This window comes from Anolis sagrei, chromosome 1, assembly GCF_037176765.1.
Source record: "Anolis sagrei isolate rAnoSag1 chromosome 1, rAnoSag1.mat, whole genome shotgun sequence".
Lineage (NCBI taxonomy): Eukaryota > Metazoa > Chordata > Lepidosauria > Squamata > Dactyloidae > Anolis > Anolis sagrei.
The window spans coordinates 285,701,363-285,727,847 of NC_090021.1; the positions used below are offsets into that span (position 1 = coordinate 285,701,363).

At 41.1% G+C, this 26,485-nt stretch overlaps 1 protein-coding gene across 15 annotated transcripts in view; it reads right to left on the reverse strand.

Moving 5' to 3' along the window:
• DPF3 (double PHD fingers 3) overlaps window positions 1-26,485 on the reverse strand; it is a 242,016-nt gene that overhangs the window by 96,641 nt on the left and 118,890 nt on the right. For all 15 annotated transcript variants that reach the window (XR_010908977.1, XR_009630592.2, XR_010908976.1 and 12 more), the window contains exon 3: window positions 10,900-11,007. Coding sequence is in view for 2 of the 15 variants with exons in the window: in XM_060761458.2 (XP_060617441.2) it covers window positions 10,900-11,007 (108 nt within the window). In the remaining 13 variants the exon portion in view is untranslated. The remainder of the gene's footprint in view (window positions 1-10,899; window positions 11,008-26,485) is intronic.

Consider the following 26,485-nt stretch of genomic DNA (forward strand, 5'->3'; position numbering starts at 1 on the left):
TCCAGAACACAGAACTCTGGGTTATTTGGGTAGGTGTAAAGTTAGGGTTATAAAGATGGCTGGGATTAGACCCAATTCCACATTCTCAGCATTTCACAGATTTTTTTTTTAATCATGTCAGAGGAAAAATGGAGAATAATGCAAGTCGTTTCTGGTGTGAGAAAATTGGCCGTCCGCAAGGACGTTGCCCAGGGGATGCCCAGTTTTGTTACCATCCTGTGGGAGGCTTCTTTCATGTCCCCGCATGGGAAGCTGGTGCTGACAGACGGGAGCTCAGCCCATCTCGTGGATTCAAACCACCGACCCTCAGGTAAGCAATTCAGCCAGCACAAGGGTTTAACCATTGCGCCACCATGGCTCCTTTCGCAGATGAAAACAGGGATATCAGAATGTGGTCAGGATGAGAAACATTAATGAGGAAGAATCCACATGCTAGCAAATATGATCAGTAACCTTTGGGCGGAACCTAATGGGGAAGGCAAAATTCTACCTTTCCTCTCCTCTCTCTGTTGTGTTAATGGAGTGCAAACTATTTTAATACTTTGAACTCAATCTTCAGCAACTAAAGACAACAGGTAAAGGTGGAAGAGGGGAAAGAAACTGAGACATTGTTAATGCAGCTAAAGAAGAGGGATGACAGAGGATTACTCAGAACTATCTCTACTAAACTGGGAGAGTATGAGATTCTGTACTTCTGAGTAGATCTATGCAGGATTGCACTGTGAAAAAGCCTATATCTCATCCTTGACTGATAATCTGACAGCCTGATCCTAAGTCTTGATCCTTTTCTTGCGTTCCAGTGCTTTATCCACTTAATGAAAGCTGTGCTACCAGAAACAAGTTGATTTATGCTGGTTTGACAGCTGGATGCAGCAACCCACTAAGAGAATCCTATCCCTTTGCAAGCAATTGGGTGACAGGCATATGAATGTTCTAGAGATGTGAAGAATACTTTCAGATCTGGTAGAGGCCAGAGATATTGAAAAAAAGATTCAACTGCCAGTGGGGTTGTTTTCTGTAGGTGGACCTAGGGGTGGGGGCAAACAGGCAGCAAAGTGCCTTGAGTCAGACCTAAGTGGCAGAAATATATATGCCTACCATCACCTGGCATTTTCTGTCCATATAGTGAGACATGGAACCCAGAGCTGAAGACTAGTGTTTGTGGTGGGCAATAGTCAAGACAAAACATACTAGAGTTTTGTTGTGGCATATTTCATCTTGTGGAGAAAAGGGGGGAAATCACAATAGGATTTCTCCTAAAAGCAGATTAAACATGAAATATTTATTCCCTGATTGAAACAGCCACATTACATTCAACTACGACATATTTGCTTAATTAAGCAGTGTATCTGGGGGGAGTCATTCCAAAGGAAGTACCAGCAATTTCTATACAGCCGGAGGAAACAAAGCCAATTGAGCGCCAGCATTAAACAGTGAATGATCAGATGCTACAGGAAGGGGGTGGAGTGGAGAGCACAGGAAACATTTTGAGAGTATTAAAAAATGGCACTGTAAATATTGTATAAGTGGAAATATTTTCTAGGAAGAAGACCAATATTGTAACGTGAAGAAAATATAAAATCTGCCATTGACAGAGAGAATAAATTTTTATTATAATTTTTTTTTAAATTTAAATGCTATAGATTTTGCGGAAGCATGAATAGAAGGCGAAAAGGAGAAATGTCCCAAGAGGAAGGCGCATCAAGCAAGCCCTTGTTGGGACCACCTTCTACCTGGAAATGTATGTCCTCACTGCGAAAGACTATGCCAGTCCAGGATAGGTCTCTACAGTTACTTACAGATGCACTGACAAGACCCTGCCCTTGGAAGACAATCATATTCAGCCACGAATGATAGCCTATGATGATGGTGAATGAAGTCATATGGCTGGAGAATGGAAAGATACAATTCACTTTAGTTGAAAAGTTATTTGACATTTCCCCACCACTGAAAGTTAGTAATTTAATTTTAAACTTTAATTACTGACTTTGAACACCCATTAATTAAACTTGCCCTGTTCTGTTTGTTGGATGAATGCTTAAAGCATTTTAAAACAAAAAATAGGAATATATATATATATATATGCCTTTTTTTGTTTTTAAAAATTACACTTATACAATATATCTACTTATACAATATATGTATACACACACACACACAATGGAAATATTCATGTGCTCAAACAACTCAAGTCATTTTACAGAAAAGTATTTAATTAAAATTGTAACTCTTTCATTTTCATGCTGATGTGCAAATGTTTAACAACAAAGCTCAAAAGGTGTTTTAGCGCTAATTAAAATATTGATTTTTTTCAACAGGGATAATTAAATGCCATCCACCAGAAAGGTAACAGTGAAGGAATGCAAAATGGCAATAGGATCACCTTGCTAAAGAAGGGAAGACTTGAAACTTTGTAACTAAAATAGAAATTTGATTTAATTAAGTCTATATAAAAATAGAATGAATCATATAATTTAAATTGTTTTGTGTTATGCACCTACTCTTCATGATACACTTTGAAAAAATGTTTCCCCAATTTTTCTTCTGGCTACAGGCCTGCTCCAACCACATCTTTTGAGGAGATAATTCCAGTATACAGAGGTGTGGGAACACCAGGGTTTCTGTTTCTTGAGAAAAGCCAGATAATACTCTAACAAAACATTTAACATTGACAACTTGATTACAATGTCATGTGAGCATCCCATAAAAACACCTCATGTGGAAGCATCCAAGCCTATTTCATCTCTGGAGTCTACCGTAGGACAAAGAACAAGTGAATGCATGTCTCAACACTGAGGGTCTGTTGAAAGGAGGAATTGAAGAAAAACAACCCAGACCCAAAGATGCCATTCAAATGTCAAGAGTAACTGAAACACATGACACAGTAGATTTCTGCAAGGATTTCTAGGACAATCAAGGTTCTTTAACCCAAATTACCCATATAGTATTTCCTGCTGTGGCCTCTTTCTCACTTCACTCCTTGCAACTCTGCTCTCCTTAATACTCATGTGACAGAAGCTAATCTGATCTATCCATTTTTTCAAGGCTTCTGCTATCCCACTCCCTCTGTTTTCTTTCTCGGGTCCCATACTCTCCCTTCCTCTCTATCCAAAGTTTGGAAATATTACTTTTTTGGACTACGACTTCCACAGCTCCCCAGCCACTTCTAGTTCTTCACAATTTATGGCGGCAGGCTACTTCCATTTCTTTCTCTTATTCTCCAATTCCCCTTGTTTCCCTCCTGCCACTTACATGAACCCATAACCCATCTATTCTGTCCTGTATCTAAATTGAACTTCCTACCACCAGTTCTGCCTGAATTCTGTTCCTCACATGGACCAATCTGGAACAGTGGCAATCCCAGTTCTGTCTATACGTATGAACTAGATGCTGAATACCCATTTCACCATTCTCCAGCATTTCATGTCGGCCAATTTGTCTTGGTTTGCTGATTCAATATATGAGATACAGAGACAGAAGGACTTTCATTTGGATTCAGAAAGAGAGTGAAATGGGGATTGTTTTCTTTTTGGTGCTACATCTTCAATAATGATGACGATGATGATGATGATGATGATGATGATGATATACAGCAGGATTGAAGAGAAACTGGAAAAGCTGACACAATATGAGGATTTAAAAATCGAACTGCAAAGACTCTGCCACAAGCCAGTCAAGGTGGTCCCAGTGGTGATTGGCACACTGGGTGCAGTGCCTAAAGACCTTGGCCTGCACTTAAACACAATTGGCACTGACAAAATTACCATCTGTCAGCTGCAAAAGGCCATCTTACTGGGATCTGCACACATTATTCACCGATACATCACACAGTCCTAGACACTTGGGAAGTATCCAACATGTGAACCAATAAAACAGCCAGCAGAGTGATCTTGTTTGCTGTGGACTCATCTTGTTGTGTTTCAAATAATATACTTTTTATTGATAACCCACCCTATCTCCCTGAGGGGGCTCAGGGCAGTTCCAAAACCATTTCCCAATAAAGCATGCCCATGTTGGCTTGGGGTTTCAGCCAGCTGTAGTCCAAAGCCCTGATTTAGAAGCAACAGAATTCATCTAGACACAAAAGCAAACAGGCTATTTCAATATTTTACATTTTTCCCAATTTCTGTGGAACAAGAATAAGCCCACAAGGTCTTTTGAAATACTGTAGGACCTTTTACATACCTTTTCACATTAAGTTGTATACAAAATTGCAAACCTTAGAACATTTGATAAAATACGCAAAGTTATTAATAGGGAGCAGCTATGTGTTTTACATGCCATCTCGGTTAGGCTAAAGTAAACTTCAGCAGACCTTTCCTGCTTTATCAAACTTCTCCTGAGTGAGAAGGCCATTGCAATGACCTTTTGCCTAGTGAAACAACTGTGAGTTTAAGAAATGCAGCTAAACACAGGAACACAAATGGACTTCACTGTGTGGGCAGAGGCTAATTTCTCACACAAACCCTTGCACATATACTGTGTTAACTGTCATCCAATATAAATAGCAGGATTGTCCACCACCTACACCTCCATCATAGCATGTTGTGTTAGGAAAAGCTAAAGTTAGATTGATCTTGTTTGGAACTTGCTACAGTTCAGAGCTATAACTTGATGCAGAAGTGTTGCAATTAGAAAACACGCAAAAATATTTTGGTTGATCAGATAAGAATTCCCCTCTTTGGAAGGCCACCTGCTATCTTTCAGGAATGAATTAACACACTGTTGGAAAGTGGAGAAGAACAGAGAAGCAAGTTTTTATTGGCCTTTATCCATTATTTATGGAGGGGTACATGTTCTTTAGTCTTTTCAGTCCCAGCATCTCTGTATCAAGTGGGATGCTTGACAGGAAACACATGCTTGTCCTTGACCAGCATTTCAGTTGAGATTTAGTGCTTATAACCTCAGGCCACCACAGTTCGAAAGAAGGAATACACATTATATAAGAAAGGGGGAGCAAAGCAAACAAAAGGCTAGATCTGCCTCCTACTAATCAAAAGAAGGATCCTGACAGGAAGCATTACACCCAATTCTCACATTCCCCCTGGAGAAGGACCCTGATCTAAACCGTGTTCCCTGATCCCCTGAGAAACAGAGTTGGATGGAGGATAAGGGGAAGTATAGTCCACCAAAAAAGTAAAATTCCTAAGATCTAGTTTCAATATGCATTTAATGTATTTTTTGTATTGTTCAAGGCTTTCATGGATGGAATCACTGGGTTGTTCTAGGCTTTTTGGGCGGCTATATGGCCATGTTCTAGAGGCATTCTCTCCTGACGTTTCTCCTGCATCTATGGCAAGCATCCTCAGAGGTTGTGAGGTTTTTTTCTCTTAAAATACATCTTCCAAGAAACAGTCTGCTTCAAAATATATATTAGTTAATCCATATTAGTGCTTCAATATTTAGAGAGCAATATTATCATTCACACATTAATCCAGAAAGTATATAAGTTTTCATTAATTTCATTCCCAAAGAAAGCACAAAGTCACTTTTAGCAATTTTTTTCCTGCTGCAAGAAATTTTTTGAATACTGCAGACTTTTGAAAATTATTCAAAACTTGAGGTTTATACTAGAAAATAACTGCGTGTGGAATTTTTGCACAGAAAACAGCATATTCTGCACAGGATACATGCAGAAAATGCTATTTCCGCCTTTAAAAATGATATAGTTGGGAATCTATTCTGCACAAAATTTGCACATTTTTGTAAAGAAAATGCATTTTCTGCACAGACAAATTATTATTATTTATTATTTAAAACATGTATATACTTCTATACAGAAATATTGTTTTTGCACAGAAACCACCATGTCCTGCACATTAAAAATTGCTTTTATATTTCCGGGAGAAAATCCATCCAGAAACATGGATTGAGCCAATTTGTACTGGAATTCACAAAAGATTGACTTCCTCAAATATCCTTGCTTCAACTGGACCAAAAGAGGCAATAAGTCATGCAACTGCTTGACAGATATACCTGTGAGGATTTCTGGAATCCAAATTTCTTTTACACCAAATCTTTAACTTTCTCTTTCTGCAAAATTTTCCAGAGCTAGATTCCAGAGGTGAATGTGTTTGTATTATTCAATAAAAACCCATTTTCACAGAATGGCCTTACTAAGCCTTTGGTGAGGTACAGTAAACTTTGAGAATAAGAGAAATCTGTATATCACCAAACAATGATGTCAACTTATGGTTCAAGATAACTTGTGCTCTTACGTGCAAAAATCTGCACAATACCCTGAGACTCTTGATCGTGCTATCAGTCTGGCCGTATCAATCGTTTTAGGATACCACAGAGAAGGGGTCTGCTAATATAGCCTTTTAGCACTTACCACAGAGACAGCTGTGCATACTGAAAGACATACAAATTATATGAAACACTGTTGGTGAGAAAAATAACGGTCTCCTTCAGGTACATTTCCCATATTTATACTAAATGGCTATACTAGAAGCCACTTAAAAACATTAATGTGAAAAAGTATGGAAGGGCTGGTATAGGGAGGCTACTTATTGAAGTCTAGTATTTTTATATTTTTGAGCTTTGATTGCATGCTTAATTTCTAAGTAGAAGAAGAGAGTGAGGCAACATACAAATGACTATTGTAGCTGGTAGTGTTATTTTACCTTCTTAGAGAGACAATTGTTTGGCATTAATTATTGACCATCTGGTCATTTTGTGTGAGGAAGCCAAATGAAATTCTCAGATGCTAATATGTCCAATTTTGCAATGGTCCGACCAGATAAAACCTAATCTCATAGCTGTTCCTTGTCTCTCTGGCGAATAAAACTGAATCGGAACCAGCTGAAACAAACAAATAGCCAGAGTTTATCTAGTGGCTTCCAACAGATCTTATGACACATTTTGAAGAAGCTGCCACAAACGAATATCACGGGACACCCTGGCAGACTTCATATTGGAAAAAACCACACTTAACTGGCACCGTCTCCTTCTGATCAATGTACAGCACCAGAGATGCCTTTTGTCTTAATAGCTAATGATAGTCACTCACCAACTCTACATTTCATAAAAAGCTTTGCAATGAGGAGAACAGGAAGCAAAAGATGAAATAGAAACAAATATACCTATCCTTGGTAGAGAAAAACAAACTCCTTCTTATAAAGAATTGCACTAGCATTGTGAAAGCTACATATCTTGTTGTTCCTTGTAAGACATCCTGACAGTAAAATAATTTTAAAGCCCATCTGTCTGTGGAATGGAAATCCATCCCATCTTTCTCTCCTCTCTGTCATGCACACTTGCATGATTTCTTAGGGCCCATTCACACTACAGAATTATAGCTCAATTCAAAGTGCTGGCGTTGGCCTATAAAGCCCTAAACGGTTCTGGCCCAAGCTACCTATCCGAACGTATCTCTGCCTATGAGCCCACCAGGACTCTAAGATCTTCTGGGGAGGCCCTGCTCTCGATCCCGCCTGCTTCACAAGCACGGCTGGCGGGGACGAGGGACAGGGCCTTCTCTGTGGTGGCCCCACGGATGTGAGATCAGCCCCTTCGCTAATGGTGTTTCGAAGAAAATTAAAAACTTGGCTGTTTGAACGGGCATTCGGATAAACAGTGCAATGAATATGATGAGTACAGGAACAGAATTATGGACGACGAATTGGATCACGATTCTAGTTACGAGATGTTATTGAGTTGTTATTGATGTGTCATTATTTTGTATACTATGTTCTTAATGGTTTTAAATTGTATATTGTTTTGATTGACGTTTTACCCTTGTTGTAAACCGCGTTGAGTCGCCTGTCGGGCTGAGAAACTGCGGTATACAAGCAAAGTAAATAAATAAATAAATAAATAGCTGGATCATTTCACTTTAACTGTAATAGTTCTATCCTAGAACCTTGGATTTTGCAGTTTAAGGGGGTATTGCAGTTTAAGGAAGATCCACGCAGTTAAAGCAATGCTATTTCCCATAGTAACTTGGATGCGAGTAGTAACTTATGGATGCTGGACCATAAAGAAGGCTGAGTGAAGAAAGATAGACACTTTTGAACTGTGGTGCTGAAGGAAAATTCTGTGAATGCCTTGGATTGTAAAAAGATCAAACCAGTCCATACTCCAGGGAATAATGCCAGACTTCTCACTGGAGGGAATGATATTAGAGGCAAAGATGAAGTACTTTGGTCACATAATGAGAAGACAGGAAAGATTAGAGAAGACAATTATGATGGGAAAATGGAAGGAAAAAGGAAGAGGGTCCGAAGAGTCGGAAGCGACTGAAAGAATAAACAACAACAAAATTTAGAATTCTCAGCCTGAGAGCTATCAAGCCTCACTAAACCACGAGCCCAGGATTCACCCATGGAAAATAAACATAGTGCTATAATTTAATAGTGTAAAATGGGCTTTAGATTGGGATGCATCTATACTGCAGATTTAATGGAGTTTGGCACCAGTTTAATTCCCCTGGTTCAATGCTATGGAATCATGAGAACTGAAGTTTCACAAGACCTTTAGCCTTCTCTGCCAAAGAATGCTGGTGCGTCACCAAACAACTCCAAGAATGCTATAGCATTGAGACATGGCAGTGAGTGGTGTCAAACTGCATTTCAATGTTCCCTCAGTTATCATGGGTGTTACGTTCCAGGACCACCCACAAAAAGTGAAAATACGTGAAGTAGGGATGCTATATATATATATATATATATATATATATATATATATAAAATCTCACATCGGCAGGTAGCATCTCAAGTGGCCGCTGTGCAAGTCCTACTTTCGTTTTTGGTGTATTCATCTGCTGAGTATATCCTCACACCCTTTTCTTTTTAGGGAGCTTGATGCCTCTCCCACCTTATTTATTATTTATTTATTTATTTGCTTTATTTCTATACCGCGTTTTTCAGCCTCATTAGGCGACTCAATGCGGTTTACACAATGTAGGTTATCACAACAATAAACAGTTAAAAACACAGCATACACAATAGCAAAATACACAATTATTAGCAATTCATAACGCCTCGATAGCAGAGCAAAATCCATTCTCGTAGTCCTTGTGCCATTCCTATGTTCAATTTTACCGTCTTCCTATGTTTACTTGCACTGATTAGCCAAACTGATTAGCCAAACGCTTGCTCATAGAGCCAGGTCTTAACCTTCTTCCGAAACGCCAGCAGCGAAGGGGCCTGCCTGATGTCAATGGGTAGGGCATTCCATAGCCGAGGGGCCACCACCGAGAAGGCCCTGTCTCTCGTCCCCGCCAACCGTGCCTGTGACGCAGGCGGGACCGAGAGCAGGGCCTCCCCGGACGATCTTAAAGTCCGCGTCGGTTCATAGGTGGAGATGCGTTCGGAGAGGTAGGTGGGGCCGGAACCGTTTAGGGCTTTGTAGGCTAACGCCAGCACCTTGAATTGTGCCCGGTAGCAGATTGGCAGCCAGTGGAGCTGGCTCAACAGAGGAGTGGTATGCTCCCTGAGTGCCACTCCTGTTAGCAACCTGGCTGCCGAACGCTGGACCATCTGAAGCTTCCGGGCAGTCTTCAAGGGCAGCCCCACGTAGAGCGCGTTGCAGTAATCTATACGGGATGTGACCAGAGCGTGGACTACCGTGGTCAAGTCAGACTTCCCGAGGTACGGGCGCAGCTGGCGCACGAGCCTAAGCTGTGCAAATGCTCCCCTGGACACCGCCGAAACCTGGGGCTCCAGGCTCAGCGAAGAATCCAGGATCACACCCAAGCTGCGAACCTGCGTCTTCAGGGGGAGTGTAACCCCGTCCAACACAGGCTGTAACCCTATACCCTGTTCGGCCTTTCGACTGACCAGGAGTGCCTCTGTCTTGTCTGGATTCAATTTCAATTTGTTCACCCTCATCCAGTCCGACACAGTGGCCAAGCACCGGTTCAGGACCTGAACAGCCTCCTTAGTAGTGGGTGGAAAGGAGTGACAGAGTTGGACATCATCTGCGTACAGATAACACCGCACCCCGAAACTCCGGATGATCTTTCCCAACGGCTTCATGTAGATGTTAAACAACATGGGGGACAGTATTTCTTTCCCTGCACCAGGTTGGTCTCATGATGTCATGTGAGTCCCTCCTCCTCCCTCCCAACCCACCTGCCATTCACCCCTCTAGACCTGTCCATCATCCTTCCCTTCCTTCCCTTCCTTCTCCCACTTTCAACCCAGAAGGGCTCCCATCTGCAGGGGAGAGTGAGGAAGAGGAGGAAGTGGAAGCAGGTGAGGAGGAAGAGTTAGGCAAGTGGGGCACCTACAGGAGACAGCTTCCCAGGCTGCCATCTCCCATGATGCACGTGGCAAAGAGAGGAGCAGCTCCAGTGTAAATATATACATTACTGTATTTATTGAAAAACCACAAAACAGCTAGTCGGCACAAAGTAAACCGCGAAGTAGCACGGGAACATTGTGATTCTAAAGTGCAGGTGCATCCCAATACTCCTTGGCCATTTATGTCAGGTTATTGTAACTGTGTGTTTGAAGTTAAGCAAGTTATATAGCAAGTCACTTCACATAAACACCATCCCTGATTCCTGTTTGCAGTCATTGTATAATCATTCTATTGTTTTAATGGATGGCTGGAGACTTAGCAAATGTTTGTTGGGGTGTCCTTTTAATACCCACTCAAAAAAATCATAAAAACACCAGGGCTCAATAACAACACCAAGCAAATCTCCAACTGAATTAATTACAGCTGCTCCTGAATTTGGAATGGAGAAGATGTCCCCCTCATTATATTTTGAGAGCTATGGAAAAAAACATGATTTTTGCTAAATTCTCAACCTACAAAAGGGAATAGGCAAAAAAGTGGCTAGGTCAAAAGATTCATGACTATGAATGGCAGACTTTTCCTGACCTATGAATCTAGGGAAAGCACTTAGAAAACAAAGGAAGGAAGTGGGGTTGGAGAGGGAGCACCAACCAGGTTTGATCTCCAGCAACTTGAGCCTGGAATCCTCAGGAGGATGCAAACGTCTCTTCTTGCGCCAGCAACGGGCAGGATACGTATAGAGTTGACCTGGTGCAAGTCCTGAGAGACAAAATAAAATAAAAAATAAACACATGCACTCTGTTTTCTTCAATGTCAAATCAACAAACACTTGTTAAAATCTTGAGTTGTAGATTTTTACATCCAGACTTATATTCTATAAACGGGTTAAGCATCCACTGTCTGGAAATCTGAAATCCAAAATCCTCCAAAATCTGAAATGTGTCCAGATGACTGGCTGAGATAGTGACACCTTTGCTTTCTGATTGCTCAAAGTACACAAACTTGAACAATATTATTAAAATGTTGTTTCTAAAAGTACCTTCAGACTGTGTATATGACACATAAATGAATGTCTTGTTTAGACTTTGGTCCCATCTCCAAGATACCTTATTATGTATGTTTATATAAATATGGGTATTTCAAAATCTGGTGGGAGGAGGAGAATTCAAAACCCAAAACACCTCTCGTCCCAAGCATTTTGGTTAAGGCATACTCAATCTGTATACATCCACATCAGATTCTTAGTCTGTCTTCAAAATGAGATCCTCTGGAACTATTTCCATCTTTTCACAATTTTACAGAATGATACAGAATATAGTAAGGGTACTGCAAAATGCCCAAGAGTAACCATAATCCAAATTTGTGCCTCCTCAATCAGTTGCATAATGTTATAAATGCAAAACCCGTAAAACAATGTTCATCACATAGGCTGGGTTTACAACATTTGATGACCAGTTTCTTACAGACATAGAGTTACCTTACTTTTAAAAATCCTGATTTGTTTCTACACCAGAACAAACATTCTTAAAAACAAATTGGAAAAAAAACGAGATTAATTCGGATAGTTGGAGACTATGAAAAGGTAACATGGGAAATGAAAGTAAAGATTGCCTACATGGCGTGCGTGATGACAAGCTTGGCTCAAGGAAGTGGTTGGCACAGCATGGAGTTCTGGAGTTTAATACAAAATCAGCATAGATTTTGTTTTCCTTCTTGGGGAAAAGCAGGTGTTTTGCTGTATTTTGCAGCACCTTATTTAGAGTTACAATCGAACCATTTATGAAAAGAGTCCTCAAAACTATGAAAGCTGCTAATTGAAAATCAATGAGTGGTTCAAAAAATGTCTAAAAGGCATTAGAATTAAAAACAACCACAAGAAAATAAGGTATGGAAGGCATAATTTCTGCAAACTACTCTTGTCTACTGGTCTAAAATAGTGCACACATATGCAGTCTGAAAAGAAAGACAATCAGAACTACAGTTAGAAACATCAACAACATGATGGTTCACAATATTAAAATGGAATGTTAAAATAATTTATTGTGAGGAGACACTAAAGTGTTTTTTAAACCTGCAATTTGAGAATTTTTTTCTTTCCTGCAAATTGAAAATAAGCCAGTTAACTGTGACATGTGTTTTAATAGGCAAAATGCTGTTTCTTCAGGTGTATTACATGACCCTGCCGTATGGGGTGGGGAGCTCTACTGATCCCTGACTACATCCAGTAGTCAAAGAAGTGCTGGCCAAAAGACTACCTCACAAATTTCTACCAGTTAGTTTCAGTCTTGGTATTGGAATAAAAGGCGAACACATTCAGACTGGCCATTTGTACCACATCACGGGGTTGTTGTAGGTTTTTCGGGCTGTGTGGCCATGTTCTAGAAGCATTCTCTCCTAACATTTCACATGCATCTATGGTAGGCATCCTCAGAGGCTGTGATGGCCACACAGCCCAAAAAACCTACAACAACCCAGTGATTCCGGCCATGAAAGCCTTCGACAATACATTGTACCACATCATTTAATTTTTATTTATTGGGTCAGAAGCTAATTGAGGATATAGTTATAATTAGTTTAAAAACACAAACAAAATTTAAAACTTGGCATTATGCTAAATGTCCTTTGAACAGAAACTGTCGCTGTGGGAAAGTCCTCCATTGTGCATGTGGCAGGGCTCAGGTTGCAATGCAGTAAGTGGTCTGTGGTTTGCTCTCCTCTGCATTCGCATGTTGTAGACTCCACTTTGTAGCCCCATCTCTTAAGGTTGGCTCTGCATCTCATGGTCCAAGAGTGCAGCCTGTTCAGTATCTTCCAGGTTGCCCAATCTTCTGTGTGCCCAGGAGGTAGTCTCTCATCTAGTATCACCAGAACCGAATTGCAGTATGTAAACAACCAAACATCATTTAATGGTGTTTCTCTACACTTATTCTTGCTACTTCCCTATTCAATCATTCTTCAGACTTTTTGACCTCATTTCAGTTCATTTGTGAAGGTCTTGTTTTGTGATGTAGATTGTGACGTTCAAAGTGGGCATGCCACCCCACCCATACTTTTCCATGTTTTGCCTTCAGATGCTTTATTTGTTTGTTTGTTTGCTTGCTTGCTTGCTTACTATATTTTTATACTGCCCTTCTCAGCCCTTAGGTGACTCAGTTGTATTGCAAACCATCAACACACAAGCCCTAACCCTAACCATTAGCACACAAAGCCTGTATGAAATGAGGCATTGGAAGTGACTAATGAAGGAGAAAGGGAGTGTATGGAACAGAGATCTTGCAACAATAAGAAAAGTACAGTGCTTTAGTGCTATTTCTATATAGTGTTGTCATAGTATTGCTATGTTTTCCCAATGTACAAGACACACTCTTTCTCCTGTATTGGTTTCCTTCGATGCATCATTTTACACAGGATATGCATGTGCTGTGTGTGATGGAGGAATATTTCACAACAACAACAACAACAGCTTATACAAAAGTATTAAAGTTATAGAGAGAATCTTTAAAATGTTAAAAATAGCTTTCTCCATAGGAGAAAAGAGACAGCTTTTTGGGATGGGGGAAGCAACAGGTTTCAGAAGCATTGCCTCAGATGCTGAGGGCTGAGTGGCATGCTAAAGCCTTAAATGATAAGGCAGAAAGCATAGGAGAGAAAAGTACCCATATTTACTTGAATATAATGCACCATCAAATGTAATGCACACTTCTATTTTGAAGGTGCACATTACAAAAAAATGGATTTGCCTTCAAATGTAATGCAGTACGCACACAGCACATCAGAGAAGCAGGCAGCATGAATAAGGCCATTTGGAAAGCCATGCCCTTCCGTCAGATCGAGGCTGTGCACAATTCCCAACTGGCCTCATGTTCAAGGTCTTTGCAAACTGATGGGAAGATTTTGAAGGCTTCGTGAATGAGGCCAGATCGAAACCACATGGGATTCAGTCTAGAGGAGGCAAGCGAGAGACCTGAGGGCTGCCTGGGATCCTCGAGTCTCTCACCATGGGGCTAAGCAGCAGGAATGCCCGAGTCTCCTTCTCCAGGCGCCACAGAGCTCTCGGGGCTGCCACCACAACTGAGAACAGCCTCTTCACACCCACTACCCCTGAGGGTCGAGATTCTTTCAGGCCTTTTCACACAGCTGGGTTTATGTGTGCAATTCTAATGCACCATTGACTTTCAATGGTCCGCTATGATGAAGCATACGAGAAGGGGGCTAGAGCGCAAGTGGAGGAGATCTCGGGACGTGTCTGATCAAGCACGGGCTAAAGCCTCCCTTAGGGCATACTCCGTGGCTATACGGGTGGCCAGGGAATCTTTCACAACCACCCGTATAGAGTCTGCAGCAAATAGATCATCAGAGCTGTTTCGGGTTGTCGGGGAGCTCCTTCACCCACCTGTGGTGGAGGAGATCTCTGACGACCCAGCAGCTCGGTGTTGCGACTTTGCACACCATTTCGCAGGCAAAGTTGCTCAGATACGCCTTGAGCTCGACTCCAATTTCATCGCAGTACCAGAAGAGGTGACGGAGGTATCTGCTTGTCCAATTTTGTGGGATTCTTTTAGGCTTGTTCTTCCTGAGACCGTGGAAGAGGTCCTTGGGGCTGTGAGGGCGACCACTTCGACTCTAGACCCTTGCCCATACTGGCTCATTAAATCTGCCAAGGAGGGGTTGGTTGATTGGTTTGTGTTGATTATTAACGCATCGTTGGAGCAAGGGATTTTTCCATCTAATTTGAAACAGGCTGTGGTTCGCCCACTCCTCAAGAAGGCTTCCCTTGACTCCACGGTGCTGAACAATTACAGGCCAATCTCCAACCTCCCTTTTTTGGGTAAGGTGCTGGAGCGGGTGGTCGCCTCCCAGCTCCAGGGCTTTTTGGATGACATCAACTACCTAGATCAGTCTGGTTTCAGGCCTGGTCACGGCACCGAGACAGCCTTGGTCGCCTTGGTGGATGACCTCCGTAGAGAGCTGAACAGGGGGAGTGTGACTCTGTTGGTTCTCTTGGACATCTCAGCGGCTTTCGATACCATTGATCATGGTATCCTTCTGGGTCGTCTCTCTGGGATGGGTCTCGGGGGCACGGTTCTGTCGTGGCTTCGGTCTTTCCTGGAGGGACGAACCCAGATGGTGAAGCTGGGAGATGCCTGCTCGGATCCCTGGCCTTTGACCTGTGGGGTCCCGCAAGGCTCTATTCTATCTCCCATGCTCTTTAACATCTATATGAAACCGCTGGGAGAGGTCATCTGGAGTTTTGGAGTTGGGTGCCATCTCTATGCAGATGACACACAACTCTACTACTCTTTTCCACCTAATTCCAAGGAGGCCTCTCGGGTGTTGGACGAGTGCCTGGCTGCTGTGTCTATCCGCAATGGCTTTCTTTAATGTCATCACGCAACAACATTTAAATACCAATTTATAATTAATTAAATTATCTATTAATTAGCCAATTGATAATCAAAAAAACTGGCTTAAATGAGCCAAAGGTATTCTAACAGGAATCACTAAGAAGATTTAAAAGGAGAACTCTGTATAAATATAAACATTTTACCAAGGTTCATAACTATCCACTAACATGTTCTCAATTTTCTGGTGTGCCTCAGATGCTGGTAGAAGAAGCTAATATTTTCACAACATATTCATACAATTATAATCTCAAGAATGTAACCCATAAAAAGTCTGATACTAGTCTATTTCTGAGTTGTTGACATTTTTGTTAATTATCTGTTACTTGATAATGCCTAATATACTATTAATTTTCCTCCCTTTGACTTACAAGGCAAGGTATGTGAATTTATAATGTAGGCATCCCCCTCACCTCTTATCCTTGAAGGTCATGCCTTAACCTGTTGACACCCAAGATGCCCACTGGTCTGCTGTGGTCATTAAACAGATTTGTGAAATGTTTATCATTTGATCCTGAGTTTTCTTTGATGACAGCTATATATCAGATAGTTATTGTTTACAACAATATTTATTATCCATTAATTATCATAATTGACTGATGTTGAACATTCTATGCACATCTACAACCTTGAGTAATAAAATATTGCATAATCCATCATTCTTCTGATAACCTTTAACACCAAACATTAAGTTTTACAGTTCTTCATTCTTCAAATAATGTTTGACCTTGGATGATAGACATCAATGTAACATTTCATATGTAGTCCACACTATTTTGCCCATTAGTCTGTGATCTCCAGAAATCAATGTGTTTCTAGTCTAAATCTAGTTGATGATGCCAACACGAGTAGCCCTGCTGAATCAATTCAATGTATATAAATGCCAGCTCATATTGATTCAGAGGGTCTAATTCTAGCTAAGATTAGCTATTGGATCTTGGAAATAAAAGCAGAAGGTTTTAGTAACAGGGTGACCAGTCTGTCCTAATATCATCTACTCCATTTTGGACAGCAGTGAAAAGAGCACCTAAGAAGGTGAATTCAGGATACAGTACGAATGCACTGGAAACCAAGATTGAACTGCAATCTCTTTTCAGATTCAGCTTTTTTTCACTTGTAGTTCATAATATCGATGGAAGCTTGGGGCCATAATCAAAAGTTTAGCTACAGGGCTGTGTGGGTTGGTGGGGATGAGAACTTTTCCTTGCAGAAATTGAAAACTTTAACTGAGCAATGGAAATAAGATGTAGGTATCAAACACTAGTGGCCAGGAAAACTTACCAAGGGAAAATGTGCACAACAAATGTAAGAGGTCCATTTGTGAATTATATTCAGTGTCCAATTCTCTACAATGCAAGAAATTTGGGGAATGAAGGAAGATTTCATTTGGAGAGCAGACGTCTTACTGAGGGACAATGCCTCCTTTTGTACCATCCCTGCAGGTAAGCACCCTTTTCAAATTATGAGACTATCAAGTTATGAGACAATGGCAGCCCATCTTTCTATATATATTTGAATCAATAGGCATTTACCAGAACTGTTTTTGTACTAGTTAGAAAGTTTGAGCAGATATTTCTGGTAAACAGAAAGGTTTTTCTAGTGCAATTCTTTTTGGTGTTATCTGTGCTGAATGACTCACTAGTCAATGAAACTACTAGGGGGCAATTCATAACTTTTGCATGACTTAAAAATGCAGATCTTTTGACACAGGATGTGGTTGAACTTATGGTTTAGCAAGATGCAAGTAAAAGCTGGTTACATGTGAAGTTCCATGTAAAGGTACACAGAATATTGTCCGAAAACGCAGCTTCTGCCAGAATAGTTATGAGAATCATAGAATCCAAGAGTTGGAAGAGACCTTGTTGGCCACCCAGTCCAACCTCTGCCAAGAAGCAGGAAAATCGCATTCAAAGCACCCCCGACAGGTGGCCATCCCGCCTCTGTTTAAAAGCCCCCAAAGAAGGAGCCGCCACCACACTGCAGGGCAGATCCACTGCTGAACAGTTCTCACAGTTAGGAAGATCTTACTAATGTAAAGGGGGAATCTCCTCTGTAAGGAGAGATATGATAAGTCTGTGCTTCAGAGGTAATTTAATTATTAGTCTTCCAATATACCACATCCTTCAAGATAAGGAGAATTTTACTAATATAAACAATTATTCTATATTACATATAGTTCTCATCTACATTAGCAGGAAACCACACACTTTCCATGTGGTTGGCTACACCAAGAAAGAAACCAATAGATCTATATGCAATGTATCTATATCATTTGTTTACACTTGTCCAGTAAATGCCTTGAGAGTTCCTAGTTCAGAAATTTCAGAATTTTGATTCTAAGTGGCCCTTAAAGAAAGTCAATGGGGTACACTCAGGTCAAAACATGTTCTTAAACCCTAAAACAGTTCTGGCCCAGACTACCTGTCTGAACGTATCTCCTGTTACGAACCATCACAAAGTTTAAGATCATCTAGAGAAGCCCTGCTCTCGATCCCACCGCCACCGCATATGCGATTGGTGGTGACGAGGGACAGGGCCTTCTCAGCAGTGGCCCCCCGTCTATGGAACTCTCTCCCCAGGGGCATCAGATTAGCCACCTCCCTCCTGTCTTTTAGAAGGAAACTCAAGACTTGGCTATGGGACCAGGTGTTCAGCCAGTGAATAGCATAGCAGCAAGTGGAAAGAAGACTTAGGCAACTCATGACCCAGACTTGGATTTGGTTTTTAACTGGAGGGTTTAATCAATTGTTTTTAATTACCTGTTTTAATGTTTCTACTGTATCTGTTGAATGTTTTATGATGGTGATGGCATCATATGGTGCTTGTTGTGAGGCCACCCTGAGTCTCCCCCCCCCCCCAAGGGGGGTAAGAGGGGCAGGGTATAAATATAGGGAAATAAATAAATAAATAAATATCTTAATGTGCCTCCACTTTCTTCTTACATCTTTTGAATATACCAAGAGTCAATCACAACAGGAGCAAAAACATTAGAATGGTGCAAAGGGGGGAGGGGGACCATGAAGTCATTACCTCTATTAAGCAAGGAATTAGATCTCTATGAGAATCCTGGAGGCAAAGATCTTGGATTAAATGAAATCACTGGAAAGGGAAACTAAATACCCGCATTAATTTATCCCTGTGGGGGTATTCTGAGCCCTGATCCAAAAACGTGGCCATCCATCTTTGCCACAGGCCATAATACACCTTTGCTTTCATCTGCACTCAGCAAACATGAATTAGCTTGAGATTGTTGCTAAATAAATAAATTTGTTATTATTTAAAATCCCTGTTCCTTTATTAGAACATTCAGTAATATAGCACATGTAGGAATAGGAATTTTCAGCATTCCTCTTAGGATGTTTTCATTCAAGGATGTTCTCTCATGACTGAGCACAGCTATGCAAATATGATTCCCACTACACACAGAAATTGCTGCTCTTCCTGAGTCTGTTAAACCTTTCCTATTTCTTGGAAAACTAGATGTTTGATAGTGCAGCCATGGAGAATAAGACAACTCTGGAAATGATCCCTGTGGGGCTCTTTTCCTCATCAGGCTACAGCAAGCTGGAGACAGAAGATACCATGGCTTTTTTTCAAAATCACTGATTTTAAGATAATTGCAAAAACAACTACAAAATCCAAGGTGGAAATGATTTCAACATGTTGGACACTATTAGTGATTCACAACTAATCAAGCAAAACTGGACCAGTAATACTAAATTTTTGCAGAATCAACAAAATGGTCAAGCCAACTTTTTTTAAAGCGAGTTTTAGAATTATCAGGAGGAATATATTTCTTCAACATGGACAATAATATTGAGCATGATGGAGAAGGGCCATAACACTCTTTATTTATTTTAAAGGGTATTCACTAGACAGCAATAGGGCTAAATGTTGGAAGTATAACTGATGTCTTCACTCTGAAATATCCAGATTTCCTGGCAATAAAGGTTTGTATGAAATTACAATCCACCCTTCCTCCTCTCAAAGCTAACACATTCTCTGGGTGATTCACAAATGGGTCAGAAATTGCAGAGACACTAGATTCAGCTGTCCTATACTAGCACAAGTGATCCCTGGATTTCCACCCTTTGGGAGTCAGGAAATGACTTTGGTCAGTATCCTGGGATATGCAATTTTTCACATTTAATCTTCCTCAAATATACTGTTTAGTATATATGGGTTTAAGCAAATCTCAAGATGTTCTTACAAGAAAGGATGTTGGCCAGGACAAGCATTCATGAACGTCTTCAATGGAAAAAGATGCCACAGCACAACATGGGGCAATTTGAACCCCTAAGCTAAGGTGGAAAGTCCACTCCACTTTTGGATTAAAAGATGCAGTTGAATGAAAATTGTTTTTTTCCCACTCCCAAATGTTAGAATGCCTGAAAAGTTACTATCACTTGACATTATAAAATATAGAGTCAAAAATTAAATAGGGTTCTTTAAGTGGTTCCCAGCCTTTTTTTTTTTTTTTGACCAGGGACCACCTGACCAGGGACCACTCTCCAACATTAGTACCAAAAAGGCTATGAATCAGTCTTTGGACAACTTTAGACACCAAGGCATCCCTATTTCCAGGTGCCACATGGAATGGCTCTGCTCAGGGGGAGGGAGGAGAGGAGGAGCAGCAGTCAGAAAGCTTTTTGATGTACCTTTCGAGGGTAGTCAGCCTCTCCCCTCCCGACATCCCTGTTGCTTTGGCACTATAAGAGGGTTTCGCGAGACCAGTCACTCTCATTGCAACAATGTAGTAATGGTGAGGCTGCAGACCACATTTTAGTTCTTGGGGACCACTGGTGGTCCACGGACCATAGGTTGGGAACCACTGCTCTAACTCATCAAACATTTATAACAAGACTACAGCAGCAAGTCAAAAGTTATCTACAGCCATAGCTAAAGCTAAAAAAGACTGCTGGATAGAACTACTTGAGAATCTTGACATATCTAAGAGTAGCCAAAGAGCCTGGCAATTGCTGAGACGCCTGGATAGTGACCCTCTGGTCAATTGTGGACATGCAAATGTAACACCAGACCAGATAGCACACCAGCTAATTCAGAATGGGAAAACCAACTGCAGGAAAATAAAGGTGAAAATCAACAAGGTGCCAGAACTTGAAACCCACCAACTGACATCTCCCACAAAACTGAAAGAACTCAGAGAATCTATTAAGCGATGTAAAACTGGCAAAGCACCTGGCCTAGATGACTTAATAATGGAGCAAATAAAACATTTGAGGCCCAAAGCTGAAAACTGGCTTTTGAAATTTTACAATCAATGCTTCGCACACAAACAGATTCTCAGACTATGGAGGAAAACTAAGATAATTGCCAATTTAAAACCTGGTAAAGACGCTTCCAATGCCAGGAACTACCAGCCTATCTCACTCCTATATCATCTATATAAAGTATATGAGAGGATACTACTAAATCGATTAGGACCTGTAATTGAACCCCAGCTTATTACACAATAAGCAGGTTTCAGACCAGGGAAAAATTGTACAACCCAAATTCTTAATCTGACCGAGTACATCGAGGAAGGATATGAAAAAGGTTGCATTACTGGAACAGTTTTTGTTGACCTTACAGCAGCCTATGACATGGTGCAACATAGGAAAATGCTGCAGAAAGTCTCCAATATTACCCGATCCTATTATTTCACAAAAACTATCCAGACTCTCCTAGAAAACTGTAGCTTCTATGTGGAATTTCAAGGCAGGAAAAGTAGATGGAGGAAGCAAAAGAATGGCTTACCCCAAGGCAGCGTTCTTGCACTGACCTTAATATCTTTACTAACGATCAGCCACAACCACCACTCACAAAGAGCTTTATGTATGCTGATGACCTTGGCCTAACAACACAAGCAAAAGACTTTGAAACAGTTGAAATTCAACTTACTAATGCCTTGAAAGATCTCTCCAGCTACTTCAAAGGTAACCACCTGAAGTCTAACCCTGCCAAAACACAAGTATGTGCTTCCCATCTACACAACCGTGAAGCCAACAGGAAATTGAAAGTCACCTGGGAAGGTCAAGAACTTGAACATTGTTTCTATCCTAAATATCTCGGTGTCACCTTAGATCAAACACGAGCATATAGGAAACACTGCTTGAATACCAAGCTCAAATTAGCTGCACGCAATAACACCCTGAGAAAACTTACTGGCAGCACGTGGGGTGCAAAATTAATAAAAACATCAGTCCTGGCCTTGTTACTCAACTGCTGAGTATGCCTGCCCTGTTTGGTCTGCCCATGCAAAGCTGGTGAACATAGCATTAAATGAAACATGCAAAATAATCACAGGGTGTCTTAAACCTACACCTGTAGATAAAACTCTACAAGCTAGCTGGCATTGCCCCCCCCCCCCCCGATGTGCGATGGGAGGCTGCTGCTAAATGTGAGATAAATAAGGTTGAACACTGTGAAAGCCACCCATTACATGGCTACCAGCCTCCTCACAGTAGACTCAAATCAAGGAAAAGCTTTATGAGAATTACCACTCCTCTTGGCGTCCCTCCAGCAACAGCAAAGGTATCCCTCTGGGCAGCTAAACCAGGAAATCCCAACTGGATGCCCCCCCCCCCCCCCCCGCGAGGGTCTTCCTCCAGGGACAAACCAAGAATGGGCAACCTGGAAGTCCCTGAATAGACTCAGAAGTGGAGTGGGCAGATCAAAAGACAACCTGGCAAAATGGCACTACCTAAAAGAATCCCATACCTTGTGTGACTGTGGAGCAGAACAGACAACTCTGGATCTGTATGCTTGTCCACTGTGCCCTGCTTCATGTACAGAGGAGGAATTGTTGGAGGCTACAGACAATGCCGTTGCTGTTACCCGTTTTTGGTCAAAAGATATTTAGCACCTGCACACCTATTTTTATCAGTTTTATACTAATTTATATAATGCTTTTGATACAAAATAAATAAATCTGATATTGTAAATTTTCTTTCTTATATCAATATTTGTCGATACTAACAGTTGTTATCATGACCTTCTAGTACAGTAAGCCATGTCTGGTTCAGGCTTTGTTTGGGGGCAAGACACTATTGAGCATGTCTGCATGCCAATAATAGCTAATCACTATCTTTACTGGGCTAATCCCAATTAAGAAATGGTGAGTGCAGCACTACCTCAGCACTACCTCAGCACTGTATCTCTCGCAGTAATAGAGATAGAGACCTATATGGTAAGAATATGAAAAAGAAAGAAAATAAATAGAGAAATGAGTCTGAAATATCTATGGGAAAGACTGCATCTACTATTTTTAGAGGGTTTTTTTCCCCCCATTCCAGAGATCCATGACTGAGACGCAAATATTTCAAGATAGAATTAGGAAAGACTCTATTCAGAAACACCAGTGATTCACTGCTAGTCGCCAAAGACAGCATTAAGCCAGATGGAGCAGTAATCTGCCATAACATAAGGTGGCTTCATGTGTTCCTTTCACAGCCAAAGCTCTATCGTATGTTTATGGGCCTGCTCTTAATCAAATTTTATTTAAATCAGGATAGTAACAACTGCCTAATGTTAGTCAATTGTTTGGTGAACCCAAAATAGGTTTTATGGCAAATTTGGTCAATTGCAGGAGGCTGCATTAGCCTCCTAGAAGATCCAATACATATCCAATTGCCAAAAAACCCCTACCCCTGTCTTTTGAAATGCCTACCTATACCTAAAGGCTGGGGGCAGGGGCATTTTCCATCCTGTTTTTAGGAGGGAGCTGAAAAGAGGTATTTTCCCAAAACAGAAAGTGACCTCAACTCACTTCCAGTTTTAATGAAAGGCCCTATCCCAAATAAAAATGCCTGGGATGATTCCAAAACATAGCAAAAATGTCCTTAAAGGACATTTTGGAACAACAACCAACCTGAAAAAGTCCAACCCCTGCCAAGAAGCAGAAAAATCACATTCAAAGCACCCCCAACAGATGGCCATTCAACCTCTGTTTAAAAGCCTCCAAAGAAGGAACCTCCACCACACTCCAGGGTAGAGAGTTCCACTGCTGAACAGCTATTATAATAACTTTATTTGTATTCTGCCTTATCTTCCTGAGGGGACTCAGGGCAGATTCCAGCATATATACAGATACAGACAAATATTCAATGCTTTGAAACAATGAAACACAGATACACAGACAAAGGCTAAGGCTTCCCCTTTCATCTCTGGCTCTGGGTGAGGTGCTCCTTTCCATTTCCAAGCCAAAGAGCCTGTGTTGTCCAGAGACACCTCCTAGGTCATGTGGCCAGTGTGGCTACCTGGAGTGCCATTTACCTTCCCGCTGAGACAGTACCTACTGATCTACTCATATTTGCATGGTTTCGAACTGCTAAGTTGGCAGGAGCTGGGGCTAACCGTGGAAGCTCACCCTGTCCCACAGATCTGAACTGCTAACAGTCTGGTCAGCAAGTTCAGTAACTCAACGGTTTGACCTGTTGCACCATCGCAGTCCCTGTAAGGTTTCTTACCCTGCATGGTTCCTTGCCCTCCTCGATACCAGCGTGTTTCTTTAGTGAGCTTAGTGAAGAAAGGAAAGAGGGAGGGAAGAAATATCTGGGGAAATTCTGTGAAATCAGAGAGTAATGAATGAACTCCCCGTGGCTCAGAAGATATGGCTGGCATGATGCACCATTAGAATCTGGGCTGGGTGTAGAGACTTGCATGTGGCAATCTGTGGGAAATGTAAACCTCAGGGCGCAACCAGAAATTACATAGAAGGCTGACAGTCAGAATTTCTCACTTCCAAATGCATTAACAGCAGCAACAGTGTAGGTGGGACTGAGCCAATTGGGACTGAAGCACTACGGAAGGGAGTTTAACCTCTCCAAGTAAAAACACTGTGAAGGAGGTGCTGCTCTCCAAGCAAAAACACTCTGAAGTTTGTTTCAGGAAGACAGGGATGTTTAGCTCAGCTGGGGATATACAATTTCGCATATGCAATTTCCTCTGTGGAAAGATTTTAATTAGACACATTGGTATTTGGGGGGGGGGGGTTGACTTAAAAATATATGACAGCAGCTCCATTGTCCTGATATGATTTGAGCAGCCCACGGCTATTATTAATTTACCAATATCCCAACATTGCAGCTAGCTTGACACACACTGAGCTAGTAAACCTTTCTCTAAAAGTTCACCACTACAGATTACAGTTGCACCTTCACTGGAAGGCATGAGCTTCTTCAAACAAGAAGTGTACTTCACTTAGAAGTGTGGGGAGAAAAGCATTCTAGCTTATCCTTATCCTTGACATTTCACTTTCAGTGGGTAAACACGCTACTGTTGTCCTTATTGTTACTCTTCTGCTATTACTCCTACAACTGATAATACTTTGCATAGTGAAACATTTTATCACATTTATTCTCCCCTTATAGGTAAAGGTAAAGGTTTTCCCCTGACATTAAGTCCAGTTGTGTCCGACTCTTGGGTGTGGTGGTCATCTCATTTCTAAGCCGAAGAGCCGGCGCTGTCCATAGATACCTCCAAGGTCATGTGGCCAGCATGACTGCATGCCATGCCGTTACCTTCCCGCCGGAGCGGTACCTATTGATCTACTCACATTTGCATGTTTTCCCCTTATAGTCTGAAGCAAATCAGGCAAAACAAGGATTTGCCTCTTCAGCGAGAGCTAGGACTTACTGCCTTTTATTGTGTGTGTACATATGCCTCCAAGTCACCCAATGGCTTAGGAGGACCCTATGAATTTCATTTTAAATGCCTACAGGGTATAAAGTGTTCCTCTGCTTATATTATCTTTTATAAAAGAATACAGAAAGTAGGAAGAACCTAGTGGGTTTCCGTAGGTTTCAATTTGAAGATGGCAATGATAAATTTCAGCAATTTTTCCCACTGCAAGAAAGTCTTCAAAAACCACACAACTTTCAAAGACTATTTGCAATTTGGGACTTGTTCTGCACAAAATTCATATATGATTGTATTGCTCAGGAACCAGCATTTTCTTGGCAGGAAATAGCATGCCTGTGCTGGGAAAAAAGCCCTGGTGGCGAAATGGGTTAAAGCCTTGTGCTGCTGAACTGCTGACCTGAAGCCTGGCAGTTCAAATCCGCAGAGGGGGGTAAAATCCCACTGTTTGCCCTAGCTCCTGCCAACCTTTTATTTATTTATTTATTTACGACATTTATAGCCCGCCGTTCTCAACCATACAGCAACTCAAGGAGGGTTACAGATTTTGAACCTAGCATTTCAAAAACATGCAAATATGAGTAGATCAAAGGTACCACCTTTGCAGAAAAGACAAAAAGATACTCCATGCAGTCATGCCAGCCACACAACCAGGAGATGTCTACGGATAACACAGGCTCCTCGGCTTGGAAATGGAGATGAGCATCTCCCATAGAGCCAGAGATGGGCACTGCCTCCAGAACCAGAAATGAAAGGAGAAGCCTTTGCCTTTGTCTGTGTATTTTTGTGTCGTGGTATTTAATTGTAACAAAGCATTGACTGTTTGCCTGTGTTTGTTTACATACTGTAATCTTCTCTGAGTCCCCTCGGGGAGAAGAGTGGAATATAAATAAAGTGTTGTTGCTGTTGTTGTTGTTATTATTATTATTATTATTATTATTATTATTATTATTATTATTATAAAATTTTATACAGAACAAATGTCCAATTTCAGAATTTTCTGTGTTGAGAGTAGCATTTTCTGTGCTGTAATTAATATTCTTGCAATGAAATAATATTTTTCCATGCTGAAAATGTTGTTTCCTGTGCAGAAAAAAACTGCTATCTGTACAAAATAGCTATATGTAAAATTTGTGCAGAATAACTCCCAAACCTAAGATTAATTATTCTCATTAAGGTTTCTCAACACTTGAAAA